The sequence below is a fragment of the Prunus mume genome, linkage group LG7 (assembly GCF_029339155.1).
Source record: "Prunus mume cultivar Tortuosa linkage group LG7, ASM2933915v1, whole genome shotgun sequence".
NCBI lineage: Eukaryota > Viridiplantae > Streptophyta > Magnoliopsida > Rosales > Rosaceae > Prunus > Prunus mume.
The window spans coordinates 11,120,430-11,136,081 of NC_142704.1; the positions used below are offsets into that span (position 1 = coordinate 11,120,430).

Sequence of the window (15,652 nt, forward strand, 5' to 3'; positions counted from 1 at the left end):
TCTTGATTTTTAGGTGAGAATTTTACGATAAATATTAATACTTGGGAATCGAAAATCTTATCCGAAAAGCTCATCAAAATCAATGGTTTAAGTATAAAAAATAAAAAATAAATTTAAGTGAATAGTAATTGTCTTAGCCTTAACCTTTTGGGATGGAACCACAAATGGCAAGGCTGCCACTATTCACGTGAATAGTGGCAGCCCTTGCCTTAGCCTTAGCCCTTTTGGGTGGAGATGCTCTAAGGGAATGTCATAGACCTAAAACATGGACACAATTAGGAGAAACTGGTGCCAAATCAAATTAAGAAGAAACTGGTGCATCCAACTCTCAACTCCCTAAACAAATAGAGATACTTTCCTCTTTGCCAAATCAAAGAATGACTAAAGATAAAAGATTAATTAACTAATTACGAATCCCTCACTATAGGTTACTTAGCGCTATATATAGCCTGTAAGCTTTTTAAAAAAAATAATATTATACAATCGATATTCGGGAGGGAGGAAACCAATAGGAGACCTTGAATACAAAGATAATTATTCTTAATCACTTGAGCAACAATCTTCTCGCAAATATGTAGCTTAGACTATACTAATTATTGAACAATATAAAATCCCACATAAAAAACTTCAAAAAAAAAAAAAAAAAAAGATTTCACTACTAATATCATCTAAACATTTCAAATAAAAACACACACCTAACAAATATGCACTAAATAGAATGAAGGCATGCAAAAGGATGAATTCAAAATAGTGCAAAAGAGATAGAGACCGTTTCGGATGATGCCATTCCATATTCCAAGACATTTTTAGTACGATTTACCAGTTTACACATGATCCCTACGTGTCACTATTCCTGCATAGCGACTGCCCAAGTGTCCCAGGTGAATACAAGCGCTCCTGGCTAATTTAAGACTAAGGGCCTCCACATTTCAAACATGCAAAGACCCTCATCACCGCACTAGCTAGCGATAGCGCTCTCTCTCTCTCTCTCTCTCTCTCTCGACTCTAGAGATCTGGATTCTTCCTTTCATGTTGATTTCGTTGTTTGCTAAAGTGGGCTAGCCAAGTAAAGTTAGCTTAATTATTGTAAGCAACCGGCAACCTTCAACCTGCAAGTGGCAGATCATATATTACTATTCCTGAGGAAAGGTTCAAGTACGTAGTCGTAATTAAGAAAGAGAGTGCTGATAATTGCCTTCACCATGCCGCCTCGGAGATATGCCTTTGGGAGGGCCGACGAGGCCACCCACCCTGACTCCATGAGAGCCACTTTAGCTGAATTCGTTGCCACTTTCATCTTTGTCTTTGCTGGGGAAGGCTCTGTTCTCGCTCTTGGTACATATATATATATATGTGTGTGTGTGTGTGTGGATATAGTGCACAGAATAGTCCTAATCAACCAACCTAGCTTATTGTTGCATATAAATAACCTTCCTGATCAGCAAATTAAATCATTCTGTCTGACAATTAGCAGCTCTATAAAATTAATATGCATGCTTCCTTGCTATTCTTGTACAGATCTACATCAGGCATGCCCTCAATTAATAAAAGTTAATTTCTACATATGCAATAGTTACCTGATCCTCCGCTTATAGTTTTTTTTTTTTTTTTTTTTTTTTGCAATTAATTAATTTTGGCAGGGAAGATTTACAAGGATAGCGGCACATCAGCAGCTGAGCTGATAGCCATAGCTCTTGCACATGCCTTCTCTCTATTTTCGGCCGTCTCAACCAGCATTAACGTATCTGGTGGCCACGTCAACCCTGCTGTAACCTTCGGTGCACTTATTGGTGGAAGGCTCTCTGTTGTTCGCGCCCTTTACTACTGGGTTGCTCAGCTCCTTGGGGCTATTGTGGCTTCCCTTTTGCTAAGGCTTGTCACAAATGGCATGGTAACTAATGAATTATCAAAACAAGCTTGCTGTTTTTTTTTTGGCCAAAGAATTAGCTTGGTTGCTGTTAATTAATTCATTAAATTGATTTATTCAGAGGACAGTGGCGTTCAGCATGGCCTCTGGTGTTGGCGAGTGGCATGGGCTAATACTAGAGATTGTGATGACATTTGGGTTAGTTTACACCGTGTATGCTACTGCCATTGATCCCAAGAGGGGTAGCTTGGGAACTATGGCACCACTGGCAATTGGATTGATTGTTGGGGCAAATATCCTGGTGGGCGGGCCTTTTGACGGGGCATCCATGAACCCAGCAAGGGCATTCGGGCCTGCACTGGTAGGGTGGAGATGGAGGAACCACTGGATCTACTGGGTTGGACCATTTATAGGAGGTGGGTTGGCAGCTCTCATATATGAGTACATGGTGATACCAACAGAGACCCCCCACCACACTCACCAGCCCTTGGCTCCTGAGGATTACTAGTCTCTAGTCTCTAGTCTCTAGCCTAGTACTACTACTTTACTTTACTCTCGTTGTTTGTTTTAGCCACCCACTACCTACTCTACTGTTTAAGTTTTTATGTTCCATTTTCTGTAATCTTCCTCTTTCGGTTTGACAACTTTTCATAAACACCTCATGTCCATCGCATGCATATGTGATTGTAAAGCTAATAAAAGTGTGCCATCGAGTTTCTTTGGCTAATTTCTTGCTCCACTCTTCTCCCCTTCTCCCCCCTTCTCCATTTCTTCCCTTCTGGGGTAATTTTATTCGCACACACAGAGGACAACCTATTGCCACAAATTTATTATACACCAACGTTAATGTTAAGAAATGAACAAATGAGTGTTTTCATAAATAGAGCCACAACATTCAGAATCAGAACCACAAGGTTTATAGATGAACAAACGGCATGAACAGTGATCACTACATATTCAGCAAGTTTATGTAACATGAACAGTGATCACCACATATTCAGCAGGTTTATGTAACATGATAACAGATAATCAACATTTTGTCATGTTTGGTTATAAAATCTGGCAACCCAAGGAGCAAGTTGAGTGTTATGAGGTGTTCGTGGGTTGGTAGAGTAATAATCAGACCAATAACAAGGTGAAAGTCTATCAGAAAACTTTCCGTTGCTATAGATACAAAATGGCAACCACTTGTCACCCCCATTCATTCTTCTCTTCCGTTCTCTTGGGTAAGCCAATGGAGCCTGCACATACCTGCATTGTTCATCATTGACTTGAGAGTAACCGCTCATATTATTGGGCACCTTCAGGCTTCATCATTCAGTGTGCAATGCAAACAACCAATTGTGTAGGGGCAAGTGTATCACAGTAAGAGATCGATGCTAAAGAAATTAGGCAATGCTAAACTCAACCAACATGAGAATGACTAGTTGATTGATGCTAAATGCATACTTAACTTTACTTCTCACTAAACCAAAAATGGATTTTACTCACTGTATTCTTCTAGTACACACAAGACAAGATCATGAATCTATTCATAGGTTCAGAGGTTTTCTCGGCTATAAATTTTGAAGTCCGTTAGCTAATGTTGCTCATTTGGTTTGTTTAGATGTAATATGTATATCCACATTTGCACGTTTTGATGCAATTATGCTGTCTTCGACCTAGCAATTACTCTTCCTACAAGTAATGTACCAATTAAATGAGTTCAATAAAACTCTGATTCTCATAAAATTGAAAATTAAATTTTACGTACATAAGCTAACATGGAGGCATGGGCGGAACCAAGGCAATGGCTGCCCTTGGCTGTAGCCCAGGAAGGGTTTGGGCATAAAATAAAATAAATATATATAGCATAATATTTTAACTAAAAATAAATAAATATATATACAATTTCAACACCAATAAGCATAGTAAAAGGTCTTCCACATTTGTATTTGGTGTCAAAGTTTGTCCCAACATCAATTTTAAAAATTTTCTATTAATTTGTCTCCAAAAGAGAAGCATTTTACTAAAGAAAATGTAAGTACAAAAAAAAGAATTATCATTAGATTTTAAGCTAATAACTTTAGCTAGCCCACCTATTGAAAAATTTCTAGTTCCGCCCTTGCATGGAGGGCGTGCAAGATGATTACTTGCTTACATGGGCCATTACATGTTGGTAAAACAGGATCAACATGCTCCCATGGAGGTGGCAGCAGAATAACTTGGAAGTTCAAACAGCAATTTAAAATCACCATATATAGATTAAACCAGAATATCGTGTTGATAACTCTTGGAGGTCAACATAACCAAGCGAGCTCATTTTCTAGGATGAACTGAATGAAGGTTTTCAGAATGCTTTAGGACCTAAGGTTGTTTCTAAAGTCTGAAAATCTCGTTATCATGAGTCAGGATTCAGGACCCAGGTAGGAATAGTCTATAATAATAAGACATAGGATCATAAACATTGCGCCTTGTCCTCGCATTTTTTTTCTTCTATAAATTACATTATCTAATGTCTCCATAATAAAGGGACAGAGGTGTAAGAAGAATAGAGCGTGATCGCCACAGATTTACTTAAGCAGTAACTATTGTATTGAAAGATATATCTTTAGATGAAGAGGAATAAATAGCCAAAACTAAAAGCTATAAATTAGAGCTGAGGAATATTTAAAGGAATAATATTCTATATTATAAAAAATACAAATACGCTATATTATGTTATGCTTAAAAAAAAACCGAATGTATTAAAAAAAAAAATACAAACAGATATGATGTTTCATGATATATATAGTAGTGGGGGATTATGGGACAAAAAATAAATCCGCATGGTTTCAGACTTGGTGGAACCCAAGGTCAAGATACTTTTTATGAATGTCAACTAAGTATCGTAAGTAAATTGCTCCCGGTTGTTCAATCATTTGATAACCAGAGTCATTCTTTGATAAATGATAACTATGAGCTGATGCAACATGCATCGCTCATAATTTTCTGTTTCAGTTTGACAGGCGTAAGATGCGTAATTAATGTTCTAGGAATCTGTTTTAAGCAAATATTTTTGTTTTTCTATTTCAATTAAAATCGGGAGTTTGGTTTAGGAAGTAAGTTTGTTTTCCTACTTCAGCTAGGGTTTGGAGTTTGGTTTGTTTTCCCCAAGTATAAAAGCTATTTTTATAGCTAATTGTAAGACAATTTTTGACGTTGAATATTAAACTTAGAGAATTCTCTCTATTTTCCTATCAACTTGGTATTATACAGGAATCAACAAGGCATAGAACCCTTTTGTTCTTGGTTATTCTCATCTAGAGAATCAACAAGGATTGAAGGTTTATTGTTTTCTTTTGTATTCTTCATCATTCTTGCTATTACGCGCTGTGTTAGTTGGTAATCAGAGCCAGGTTTGTTTACCATGCCGCCAAGGAAGTAACTTGGTGGAAGGGGCCGTGGTGGAAACAATCAAGACGATTTTGAACGTTTGGCGCAACAAATTGAGCGCCTTACCCGACAGATGAAGACTTCAAGGTTCGTCAGCAACAGGAAGAAGATGATTATGAGCATGAAACAAACCCATTTAGTGAAGACAATCACATGGAAGAGATTCGGCACAATAACAATTATGGTACGAGGCGTTGGGAAATGGGTTTGAGAATTGATATTCCTGAATTTCATGGCAGCCTTCAACTTGAGGATTTTCTTGATTGGCTTAATTCTGTAGAAGAGGTACTAGAGTTTAAAGATGTTCCTGAAAATATAAAAATTTCCCTTATAGCGACCAGGTTTCGTGGGCATGCTTCGGCATGGTGGCAGCAATTCAAGGCAACCCGTCTGCGACAGGGAAAAGAAAGGATTGAAACTTGGGAAAAATTGAGAAAGCATATGCGGTCAACCTTTCTACCACCAATTACTCAAAATTAGTGTATCAACAACTTCAAATTTTGAGACAAGGAAATCGTACGGTGGGTGAGTATACCACCGAATTTTATGAGTTAGTGGCTAGAAGTGACCTTGTTGAGACAGATGAGCAGATAGAATCGCGATATATTGGGGGCATGAGGGTGCAATTTCAAGATACCTTGAGCCTCTTCGATCCATTCTCAATGCCGAAGGCACAACAAAGAGCCTTGCAATTGGAGAAACATATGAGTCGAAAGGCAAATAGTGAAGGGGCTTGGTCTGAAAATAGCCCGAATAACCGTGGTGGAGGAATCAATTCAGCCTTTTTTCGTGCTTCTACTCCACTAGTTCAGAACCCAAAGTCATCCGTGAGTGCTCCCCTCGGCAAGGCACAAACTGTGGGACCTGAACATACTGCTTTTTGTTGTTTTAAGTGCGGGAAAGTGGACATCGTATGGCAGAACTCAAGAAAAGAGATCATGATTTCGAACATGGTCCGGTTTATGATGATGAACCCAATGATGTTGTGAAGGAATATGTGATCGAGGATGATGGCCCATGGTGAGAAAAACCTGTTTTACTCCGCGTGAAACTGAAGGTAGTGATGGATGGCTTCGCAATAATGTTTTCCAGTCCACTTGTATTATTGGTGGCAAGGTATGCAAGTTGGTAATTAACCTTGGAAGTTGCGAAAACGTAATATCTGAAGAAGCAATCAGGAAATTAGGCTTGGAAACACAACCACATCCCCAACCATATAAGCTTTCATGGCTGCAAAAGGGTACTGAAGTGACTGGGGTTAAGAGGGCTCTTGTTCCTTTCTCCATTGGAAAACTACAAAGATAAAGTGTGGTGTGGTGTTGTGCCGATGGATGCAGGACATATTTTACTGGGTAGACCATGGGAGTTTGATAGAGCTATTGTGCATGACAGTAGGAAAAATACATATAGCTTCATGTTCAAAAATATTAAAGTTACTCCTTTGCCTACTAGAGAAACAGTTTTTGAAACGAACTCAAGAAAAGGGATCCGCTACTTCATTGTCAATGAGAAGATTTATGGAGGAGGCAGGGAAGATATGGATTGTCTATTTATTGCTTGGTAAAGAAGAGTCAGATGATGTGACAACTATCCCCATGCCTGTGCAAGTGTTACTTGAACAGTTTTGAGATGTTTTCTCGGACAAAATGCCAAGCGAGTTGCCACCATTAAGGAATATCCAACACCAAATTGATTTAAGGCCTAGTGCAAGTTTACCTAATAGCCCACACTACTGAATGAGTCCTAAAGAGCACGAAGAATTGTGTCGTCAAGTGGAGGAATTGCTAGAGAAGTGTCATATTAGGGAGAGTATTAACCCTTGTGCCGTTCCTGCCTTGCTCACACCAACGAAAGATGGCACATGGCGGATGCATGTACACAGCCGTGCTATTAATAAAATTACGGTACAGTATCATTTTCCCAATTCCTCGTTTAGATGATTGGATCGATTAAGTGGTGGTACAATCTTTAGCAAGCTGGACCTTAAAAGTGGGTATACTCAAATTCAGGTTAGAGAAGGAGATGAGTGAAAAACTGCATTCAAAACTTGCGAAGGCTTGTATGAGTGGTTAATCATGCCCTTTGGCCTCTCTAATGCACCAAGTACATTCATGAGGACGATGAATGAGATGTTTCGTTTGTTTATTGGCAAGTTTTTGGTGGTTTATTTTGATGACATCCTTATATATAGTTCGACACCGGAATTGCATCTTAAACATTTGGAAGAAGTCATGAGAGTGCTGCAAAAAGAAAATTTTATGCAGCAGCAAAAAAATTGTTCTTTTATGACAGATAAGGTGTTATTTATTGGCTGTGGTGTCGAAAGATAAATTTTTTATGATGATTCAAAGGTCGACGCAATCAAAAATTGGCCACTACCGCAGAACGTATATGAAGACCGAAGTTTCCATGGGTTAATATTATTTTATAGGTGCTTTATTCATAATTTAAGTACTATTATGGCACCTATAACAGATTGCATGAAGCTTGGGAGGTTTAGTTGATCTGAAGAGGCTACAACTGCTTTTCACAAGATCAAACAAAAGCTTATTTCAACACCCATTTTAATTCTTCCAGATTTTAGCAGGACATTTGAGTTGCATTATGATGCATCTAAAGTTGGGTATTGTGGCTGTTTTAAGTCAAGAAGGACGACATGTAGCGTTTTATAGTGAGAAGCTCAACGGTTTGAAATTAGACTATACCAAATATGGTGTGGAGTTTTATGTGGTTGTTCAAGCTCTCAAGCACTGGAGTTCGTATCTGGCTCATAATGAATTTTTTTTGTTTACTGATCATGAGGCCCTGAAGTATATTAATTCACAAGATAAACTCTCTACTCGCCATGCTAAATGGGCATCATATCTGCAGCAGTTCACCTTTGTTCTTAAGCATCAGTCAGGCGCTTTGAATCAAGTAGCAGATGCGCTTAGCCGTAGAGCCAATTTTCTCACGACCATGAGGAGCCATGTGTTGGGTTTTGATTCCTTGTGTTATTTAATAGATACAGACCCGTACTTTGCTCCTATCATACATGATGTGGCAGCGGGTGTACGTTTTAATTTTATGATACATGAGCCTCTTCGCACGCGCTTCCACGCTTACGAGAGGATTTTTTTTTTTAAAATTTAAATTTATTTTAGAATTCAAAAAGATAATGGGTAGTTGTTTTCCATAAAAATAAGATTCATTATCTAATTTTTCTTTTAATTTTAATTTTTTAAATATGAAAAAGTGTGAATGTACTATATTATCCTTATTTAATTAATAATTTTAATTATTAATGTTTGGATTAGCCAATGACATTTTCTGGTATTTTGAATGTTTCACCATTCTCTACCTTTTGCTTTATATATATAGAAGATGGCTTTTTATTTAAAGTAAATCAGTTATGTATCCCCGAGTCTAGCTTGCGCCTGAAGATTATTCATGAATTGCATAACGAGGGCCATATGGGGAGAGATAAGACAATCCAGCTAGTGATAAATTCTTATTTTTGGCCTAGTATCCGTCGCGAAGTGACCAAATTTGTTGAGAGTTGTAGGGTGTGCCAATTATCTAAGGGTGTTGCAACTAATGCAGGGTTGTACATGCCACTTTTGGTTCCAAATCAGCCATGGGAACATTTAAGCATAGATACCATCCTCAAACTGATGGGCAGACTAAAGTTGTTAATTGATCCCTTGGAAATTTACTAAGAAGCTTGGTGGGAGATAATTTGAAGTCATGGGATCAAAAGTTGAGCCAAGCAGAATTTGCTTTCAATCACTATCAATAGGAGCGCTAGGTTCAGTCCATTTTTTTTAACTTATGGCTATAACCCAAAGTGTCCTCTTGACCTTGCACCAGTTGCATATTTGAAGTGAGTTAATGTCAAGTCAGAAGAATTTGTGGCTACACTTCAGCAAATTCACTCAAGCGGCTTGAGGATGCCAATGTGAAATACAAGCAAGTGGCTGATGTGAAGAGCCGACATGTCGAATTTGAGGTAGGTGACTTTCTTTGGGCTATCTTGACTAAATATCGTTTTCCAGCTGGGGAATACAAGTGGGTTGCGAGAAAGATTAGTCTAGTGGAGATTGTGGCTAAGATTAATCTAAATGCTTACCCCCTCAAGCTTCCTAGTCATCTACGTACTGCCGATGTGTTCAATGTCAAACATCACTTTCCTTACCATGGTGATAGTTCTAACAATGAAGATTTGAATTCAGGGGTGAATTCTTCTCAACCCGAGGATGATGATGCAGCACGCATCACTAATAATTTTTTGTTTTAGTTTGACAGGCGTAAGATGCGTAATTAATGTTCTAGGAATCTGTTTTAGGCAAATATTTTTGTTTTCCTATTTCAATTAGAATTGGGAGTATAATTTAGGAAGTAAGTTTGTTTTCCTATTTCAATTAGAATTGGGAGTTTGGTTTAGGAAGTAAGTTCGTTTTCCTATTTTAGCTAGGGTTTGAAGTTAGGTTTGTTTCCCCTAAGTATAAAAGCTAATTGTAAGACAGTTTGTGACGTTGAATATTAAACTTAGAGAGTTCTCTCTATTTTCCTATCAACTTGGTATTCCACTGGAATCAACAAGGCATAGAACCCCTTTGTTCTTGGTTACTCTCATCTAGAGAATCAACAAGGATTGAAGGTTTATTGTTTTTTTTGTATTCTTCATCATTCTTGTCAATACGCGCTGCGTCAGAAGCTAAGATAATTCATTACCATTTCAAGAACGACTAATCCTATCATCCATGGTTAAGGGGATAAATCTCCTTTTCAATTCTTACCATGCTAAAAAATGTTGATGTATAATTGATAAAGTTACACTTTCTACTCTATATATAGCCTTCATATTTTTTTGGATTAACTACAGTAAACCCCCCAAACTATGGGAGTCATTACAAACTCATACCCAATGTTTATTGACCCGTTTGACCAGTACACAAACTTCATAAAACCTTACAAAATACACCCTCATTAGGAAAATTGTTAAAAAAAATATGTTAACTCATGATGTGGCAAAATTGAGTTTCAGTTTTACGCAGATGTGGCATCCACAGAGACTGAAAAGTTAATAAAAAAAACTTGTTAAATGAATTTTAAAAAATAAAAAATAAAAAAATAAAAAGCCAGTTTCTCCTTAATCTTCTCCTACTTCAAACCCATACCCTTTACCATCACCTCCTCACCGGACAGCCCCAACCTCCCCACTGGACATCCACCACCCACCCATCATACCTCACAAGCCCACCATCATCCCAGCCACTACACCATACCCACAACCCACAAACCCAGCTCCATCGCAACCCACAATCCCAACCTCGCAACAAACTCGAGTGGCTTTGACACCACCGTCTTTGTCAAGGCCATGCCATTGTCTTTATCGCCAAGTTCTTTGCCCACCACAACCTACAAGCCCAGCCCTACAGCAAACCCCGTCTTTGTCTCTCTAGTATAAATCTGGGTTTTGAGATACTTTTGAAAACCCAAGTGGACTTCATCGTCTCAAGGCTAGAATTCGCAGATTCAAATGACGATTTTGAAATTAACTGGAGATTTTTCAAAGAGATATAGATAAGCCTTGTGGTCCATGAAGGTTAAACCACATATCTCCATCAACACTTGAAAATTAGGAAAATTGCTGTAAGAACCTCTCTACCCACACCCTTCCCCCTCCTTCCCAACCCCGTCTCTGACCCACCTTCCCCACTCCTGCCACCATCACCCAAATCCAGCCATCCCCAACAACATTGTCTCTCTCTCTCTCTCTCTCTCTCTCTCTCTCTCTCTCTCTCTCTCTCCAAACAACAATACCAACACCAAAAGCAGTGAAAATAACAAAACCCTTCTCTGCAATCGAGCACCACAAAACCTGTGGTCGAGGGCTCTTCTAAAGCTGGAGCCAAAGGCGCTCAAAAGGACAATAAACTAAAGATATCGGTTTCTTTAACAAAAGAAGAGATTGTCAAAACCCACAACAAACTTGTGAATTTCCAATTTGGTTTGGTTCTAAACCCAGATCCCAAATCACCAAATTTGGGTTTAAGACAGAGATAATGGGGGCAGTGGAGAGCTAAGATGGGTCTGTTGAGGTATTTTTTTTGGGGGGTCTTGAGAAAAAATCTTGTGGTTCTTTGGGTGGAAATTTGTGTGATGGCTTGTTGGGTAGGTAAGAGGCGCTAGAGGATTAAAGGGGAAGTAGAGAGGTGGACAAAGAGATAGGGTGGTTGATAATGGGGTGGGGTTCTGGAGATCGAGAAGCAGATGAGTCCGAGGGAGATTAACGAGATGGAGATTCTTAGTGGTCTGCCATGGGTTTGGGGTTGGAGCCGTTGGGGTTATGGTTGCGGGCTAGGGTGAAGAGTGGTGTGGGATGGGTTAGGGGTTGGAGCTTGCGGTGGTGGTCATGGGAATGAGGAGAATAAGTCTTTTTTTTGGGAAGTAAGGGAGAGAGGGAGAGCGAGAGTTTTCTTTTTTAAAAAAAATTTTGGTCGTTAATATTATTGAGTTTTTTAATTAACTTAAAATTTAATTTTTTGTAATCCACGTGGTATCCACCTCAGCAAAAAAAGCCACATCAGAGCAGCCACATCATCACTTAACGCTTCCACTAATGGTCTGACTAACAAAGTGACTAATTTGTATGTTTTATGAAAGATCGGTATGCTCGTGAAAAATTTAAAAGGTTGGCTACTAATTTAAAACAACCCTTAAAGGTTGGGTACTTTTATGTAGTTAATCCTTTTTTTTTAGATGCACTCTTCTCCCTCTTGTTCCCACAGAAGCAGAAAGAAATTGTATGAAATCATTATTGCAGAGGTAAGTGAGTTATGAATGTACCTGATACCATGAAGCACAGAATCCCAGCAGAAATGTGTATGACCAAACACATGACATGCAGATGGACTTCCTTCAACCCCATGGATAGACCTTATACGGAACTCAAGACAATCAGAACCGATAATCTTTGGAAGCTTTGGATAGAATAGCATCCTTTTCTCTGGGCACAGCTCTTGCCTGGCGACATGGTATGCAAGCAATTGTCACGCTAACAGAAGACTACTGACCGAATCCATAAACTTATTGACACATGAGATTCAGGGAAAGGACACGAGAACAATGCACACTAAAGTTACAAGGAAAAAAAAGAACGAAAGGTTAATTTGAAAATGGTTTTGACATTGGCCAAAATCCTTTTATATCAAGCAGGTTTCAAAGTTTCCAACAATGGAAGCAGCTAAGAATTCAGAAACAATGTGGCTTGGCTACTAACTACAGAACAAATAAACCCTAAACAGACAAAAGGGGACTTTCTTTTTTCTTCAGTTTTTGTACTTGAACTGAAAGCCAATCAGCAAGATATATGATCTGAGAAGCATTTTTCAAATATTTAAAGTGAGAAAGCAACTAGTCAGACTTAGTATTTTGGAAGGCATAAATCACGATCAACCTGACCTGGGAACAAAATGAGAAAATGTAATTATTTGGTTACATGTGTTCTGGATCTCCTTGATCACACTCTGATTCTTTTCATTCATTGCATCAAAGTACAGGGCAAGTGAGATATCTCCATTTGACAGTTCCTTGGACCACTTGCATGCCTTGAAGTCCTTACATGCCTAAAAATTGAAATAACGATATACATAAAAGCATCTATATATTGTTCTGCTCCCCTACATGATAAAGCAGCCATAATAACTGCAGCAATGTAAATTGACAAATCAATCGCATATAAGGAACACAAATAAAACAGGCAACAACACAACAATACCAAACCAACAGATAAAAATAGATAGAATATAAACCTTCAGCACTAAAGACGTAAATTTAGACAGGACAAACAATCAATAAACAAGAAAAGAGAATAAAGAAGAAAGCCGAGGTCCTCCATTAAGGACTTTATGACAATATTATCAACTTGGTATGCTAATTAAGATTTTGTTCAGTCACGAACTCAAATAACATTGAGGACAGTAACAAGAATGAGAAAAGAGCAGAAAGTCTGTTATTGAACTTATATAGAGAAAGAATAGCTTCCAGCATGGAAACTTGTATATTATATTAGTCATCAAAATTCTTAACAGTATCATATATTGGTGATACAAGTAGAACTGGTGGCCACATGCATTAGAAATCTATAGCAAGTATAATTAAAAACAAGAACTGCAGAATCATGTTATGATCAAACTTTTTACAAATCTTACTAGGATAAAAGAAAGTGAATCACCATCTCCAAAGGCAAAACGTGGATGCTGGTTATTTCCTCCTCCCTATCAAAGCTCTGAAAAATAAGCAAGCCTATTAATTTATTTTATGCTATCTTAAGCGTTACTAAGATTAAACTATCGATGGCCTGAGAGATGAAAAACAACATAAAATTAAAATATATGTTAATAGACCAATCACCTCATGGTACCATGAGAACAAAGGAATGATTCCTAAGCCATCTAAAACCATTGGACTGGTCTGAACTCCAAGTCCTCTACACGTGTCAAGCAATTTCTTTAATTTCTGATGAGAATCAAGCTGAAAAAACACAACCACACTGTTGAACTAATGCTTTCACACATAGGAGGCAACCTTGCTACATCACATGAAGAAAATTGAACGAAAAGCATTGACAAGAATCACATTCTGAACCAGATACAGCTATGCCATCATTAATATCATTAAAACTTGAATGTTAAGATGGCACAAACAGACCAACCAGCTTATCTGCATATCCCCATTGGCTTGTGAAGATGTTCTTTTGGTTTCATGGGTGACTATGCACTCCCTGAAACTGAGTGCGTCATAACTCTCAGTTTAATCTGAGAAGAGACCAAATGCAGTCTCAGTGTTATTTGATTTCACATTCTCTTTACGGGATGGGTCACTAATGGAATTTCCAACTTGCAACTAAAAATCTTGGCAGATCTGGTTAAAGGTCTCTTCTGCTTGCTTAAAGGCATCCTCGTAAAGTCATCATCAAAAGTCAAAGGAGCTGATTTTAAGTCTGCACTGGGTTAAACTAAATCCTAAATCCTAAACTAGGGAAATATTGGCTTGTTTTGACTCTCTAGCGAGTGGCTGCAGATCAAACAAACGAGCTCTGCAGTGCTGTTATATGCAAGAATGATAAATATTATGAACATGTACAGATGGATGTATATAACATTACAAGGTTAGCAATGAGATTCTGTGAACTATTGCAGTTGGAGGAGGTAGTGCATGCACCACAGAGGCCTGATAATTAAAGAATATTTCTCACATAAATTTCTCCCTCGTGACGGCACCAAAGGTCATGGTTGCCAGGTACATACAAGACATGCTCAAATCTGTCCTTCAAGAGAGACATTGTCACGATAAAGTTCTTGTACGTCTCAGCAACATCACCCGCAACAATAAGAATATCATTCTTGTATCTGACACTTGGTAAGCACTTGACCCATTCCATGTTCTCGGTATAGTCGGTGTGCAAGTCGGAAAGCACAAACACACGTAACCCAACAGCATCTCCAAGAGTAGAAGGCAAAATCTGAGGCCTTCTAAGGCAACCCCTCCGTATGTCTCTTCTATATTCACTTAATGCTATATGCTTTGAAATGTAGTTTGAATGACAGGTTTGTTGAGAAAAACTCAAGCAATAAGGCGCAATGCTCACTACCATGTGGAGTGAAAGCTTTTGATCTGCAATGACACAATTGAAATTGTAATAGCCAATTCAATTAAATTGAAACAAATTAGCTACGTTAACGTTTGACCGACATTCTTTCTAATTTTCGTTTCCCTTTAATTTCTGGAATCAAAACCTTAAAACAGATGCCCATGTTGTGCCCTTATATTTTTAACCTAATCCTGGTACACTTCCTACATAATCAAAATTTAAGCCTACCCACAACCAATTAAACTGTCTAAACTCTTTATCTGTCGAATCCCACCAAAAAAGAAGAAGAGAAAAAGACCTTCATCTGACTTTTGAAACAGTCCTGGAATTACAATTACAATAGCAGTACTAGTAGGCAGAGCTACTTTTCTATTTAAGTTAAATAATTAAATGAGTGAGAGCCGTAAGTACCTGAACTGAACCTCTGACTGAGAGAGTGCAACCGGACTGATTTTCTTTTTTTTTGGTCTGAACGGACTGACTGAATATCCGAGTGTCTATGTATGAACATAAAAGAGGACCGGGACTACCCGCTTGAATTGGGTTCGGGTCAATCGGATTAGCAGATCCTGCCCGCTATTATCAACTTCTGTTTTGGGTTACATGGGGCCATGGCCCAAACAATAATGTGCATACGAGCTTCATCTAAACCAAATTAAACTCTTCACATTAAAATTTGATGACCTATATGGCAATTTGAAAATGTTTATTTGTTACTTGAATAATTTTTGCTC

The 15,652-nt window shown here is 38.3% G+C and overlaps 2 protein-coding genes across 8 annotated transcripts; one reads left to right on the plus strand and one right to left on the minus strand.

Moving 5' to 3' along the window:
• The first annotated feature begins 1,196 nt into the window (after positions 1 to 1,196).
• On the plus strand, positions 1,197 to 2,675 carry LOC103338938 (putative aquaporin TIP3-2). The gene is made up of 3 exons (XM_008242207.2): positions 1,197 to 1,335; positions 1,641 to 1,891; positions 1,989 to 2,675. The coding sequence occupies exons 1-3, from the start codon at positions 1,203 to 1,205 to the stop codon at positions 2,373 to 2,375; spliced, it is 771 nt and encodes a 256-aa protein (XP_008240429.2). The 5' UTR covers positions 1,197 to 1,202; the 3' UTR covers positions 2,376 to 2,675.
• A 41-nt stretch (positions 2,676 to 2,716) lies between these two features.
• LOC103338939 (uncharacterized) lies at positions 2,717 to 15,487 on the minus strand. Of its 7 annotated transcripts, none has more exons than XR_016121992.1 (8): positions 15,330 to 15,487; positions 14,523 to 14,941; positions 13,679 to 13,798; positions 13,500 to 13,553; positions 12,728 to 12,891; positions 12,113 to 12,289; positions 5,919 to 6,443; positions 3,813 to 5,671 (listed from the first exon to the last, which is right to left on the minus strand). XR_016121992.1 is itself a non-coding variant. In XM_008242208.2 (7 exons), exons 1-7 carry the CDS (start codon positions 15,427 to 15,429, stop codon positions 2,908 to 2,910), a joined length of 1,245 nt encoding a protein of 414 aa, XP_008240430.2. In that variant the 5' UTR covers positions 15,430 to 15,487; the 3' UTR covers positions 2,717 to 2,907. The 7 variants fall into 7 exon arrangements, 5 of the variants coding, with proteins under 5 accessions (XP_008240430.2, XP_088897538.1, XP_088897540.1 ...); XR_016121991.1 differs by having other exon boundaries at positions 5,851 to 6,443; XM_008242208.2 differs by lacking the exons at positions 3,813 to 5,671; positions 5,919 to 6,443 and adding an exon at positions 2,717 to 3,118.
• Positions 15,488 to 15,652: the final 165 nt, after the last annotated feature.

Coding starts and splice junctions, on each gene's coding strand:
- LOC103338938 (XM_008242207.2), top strand. CDS start 1,203: ATGCCGCCTCGGAGATATGCCTTTGGGAGGGCCGACGAGGCCACCCAC. Junction 1,336..1,640: donor AGGCTCTGTTCTCGCTCTTG/GTACATATATAT, acceptor TAATTTTGGCAG/GGAAGATTTACAAGGATAGC. Junction 1,892..1,988: donor GGCTTGTCACAAATGGCATG/GTAACTAATGAA, acceptor TGATTTATTCAG/AGGACAGTGGCGTTCAGCAT.
- LOC103338939 (XM_089041412.1), bottom strand. CDS start 15,429: ATGTTCATACATAGACACTCGGATATTCAGTCAGTCCGTTCAGACCAA. Junction 12,892..13,499: donor ACGTTTTGCCTTTGGAGATG/GTGATTCACTTT, acceptor TTCAATTTTTAG/GCATGTAAGGACTTCAAGGC. Junction 3,176..12,112: donor TCTGTGCTTCATGGTATCAG/GTACATTCATAA, acceptor TGAATGATGAAG/CCTGAAGGTGCCCAATAATA.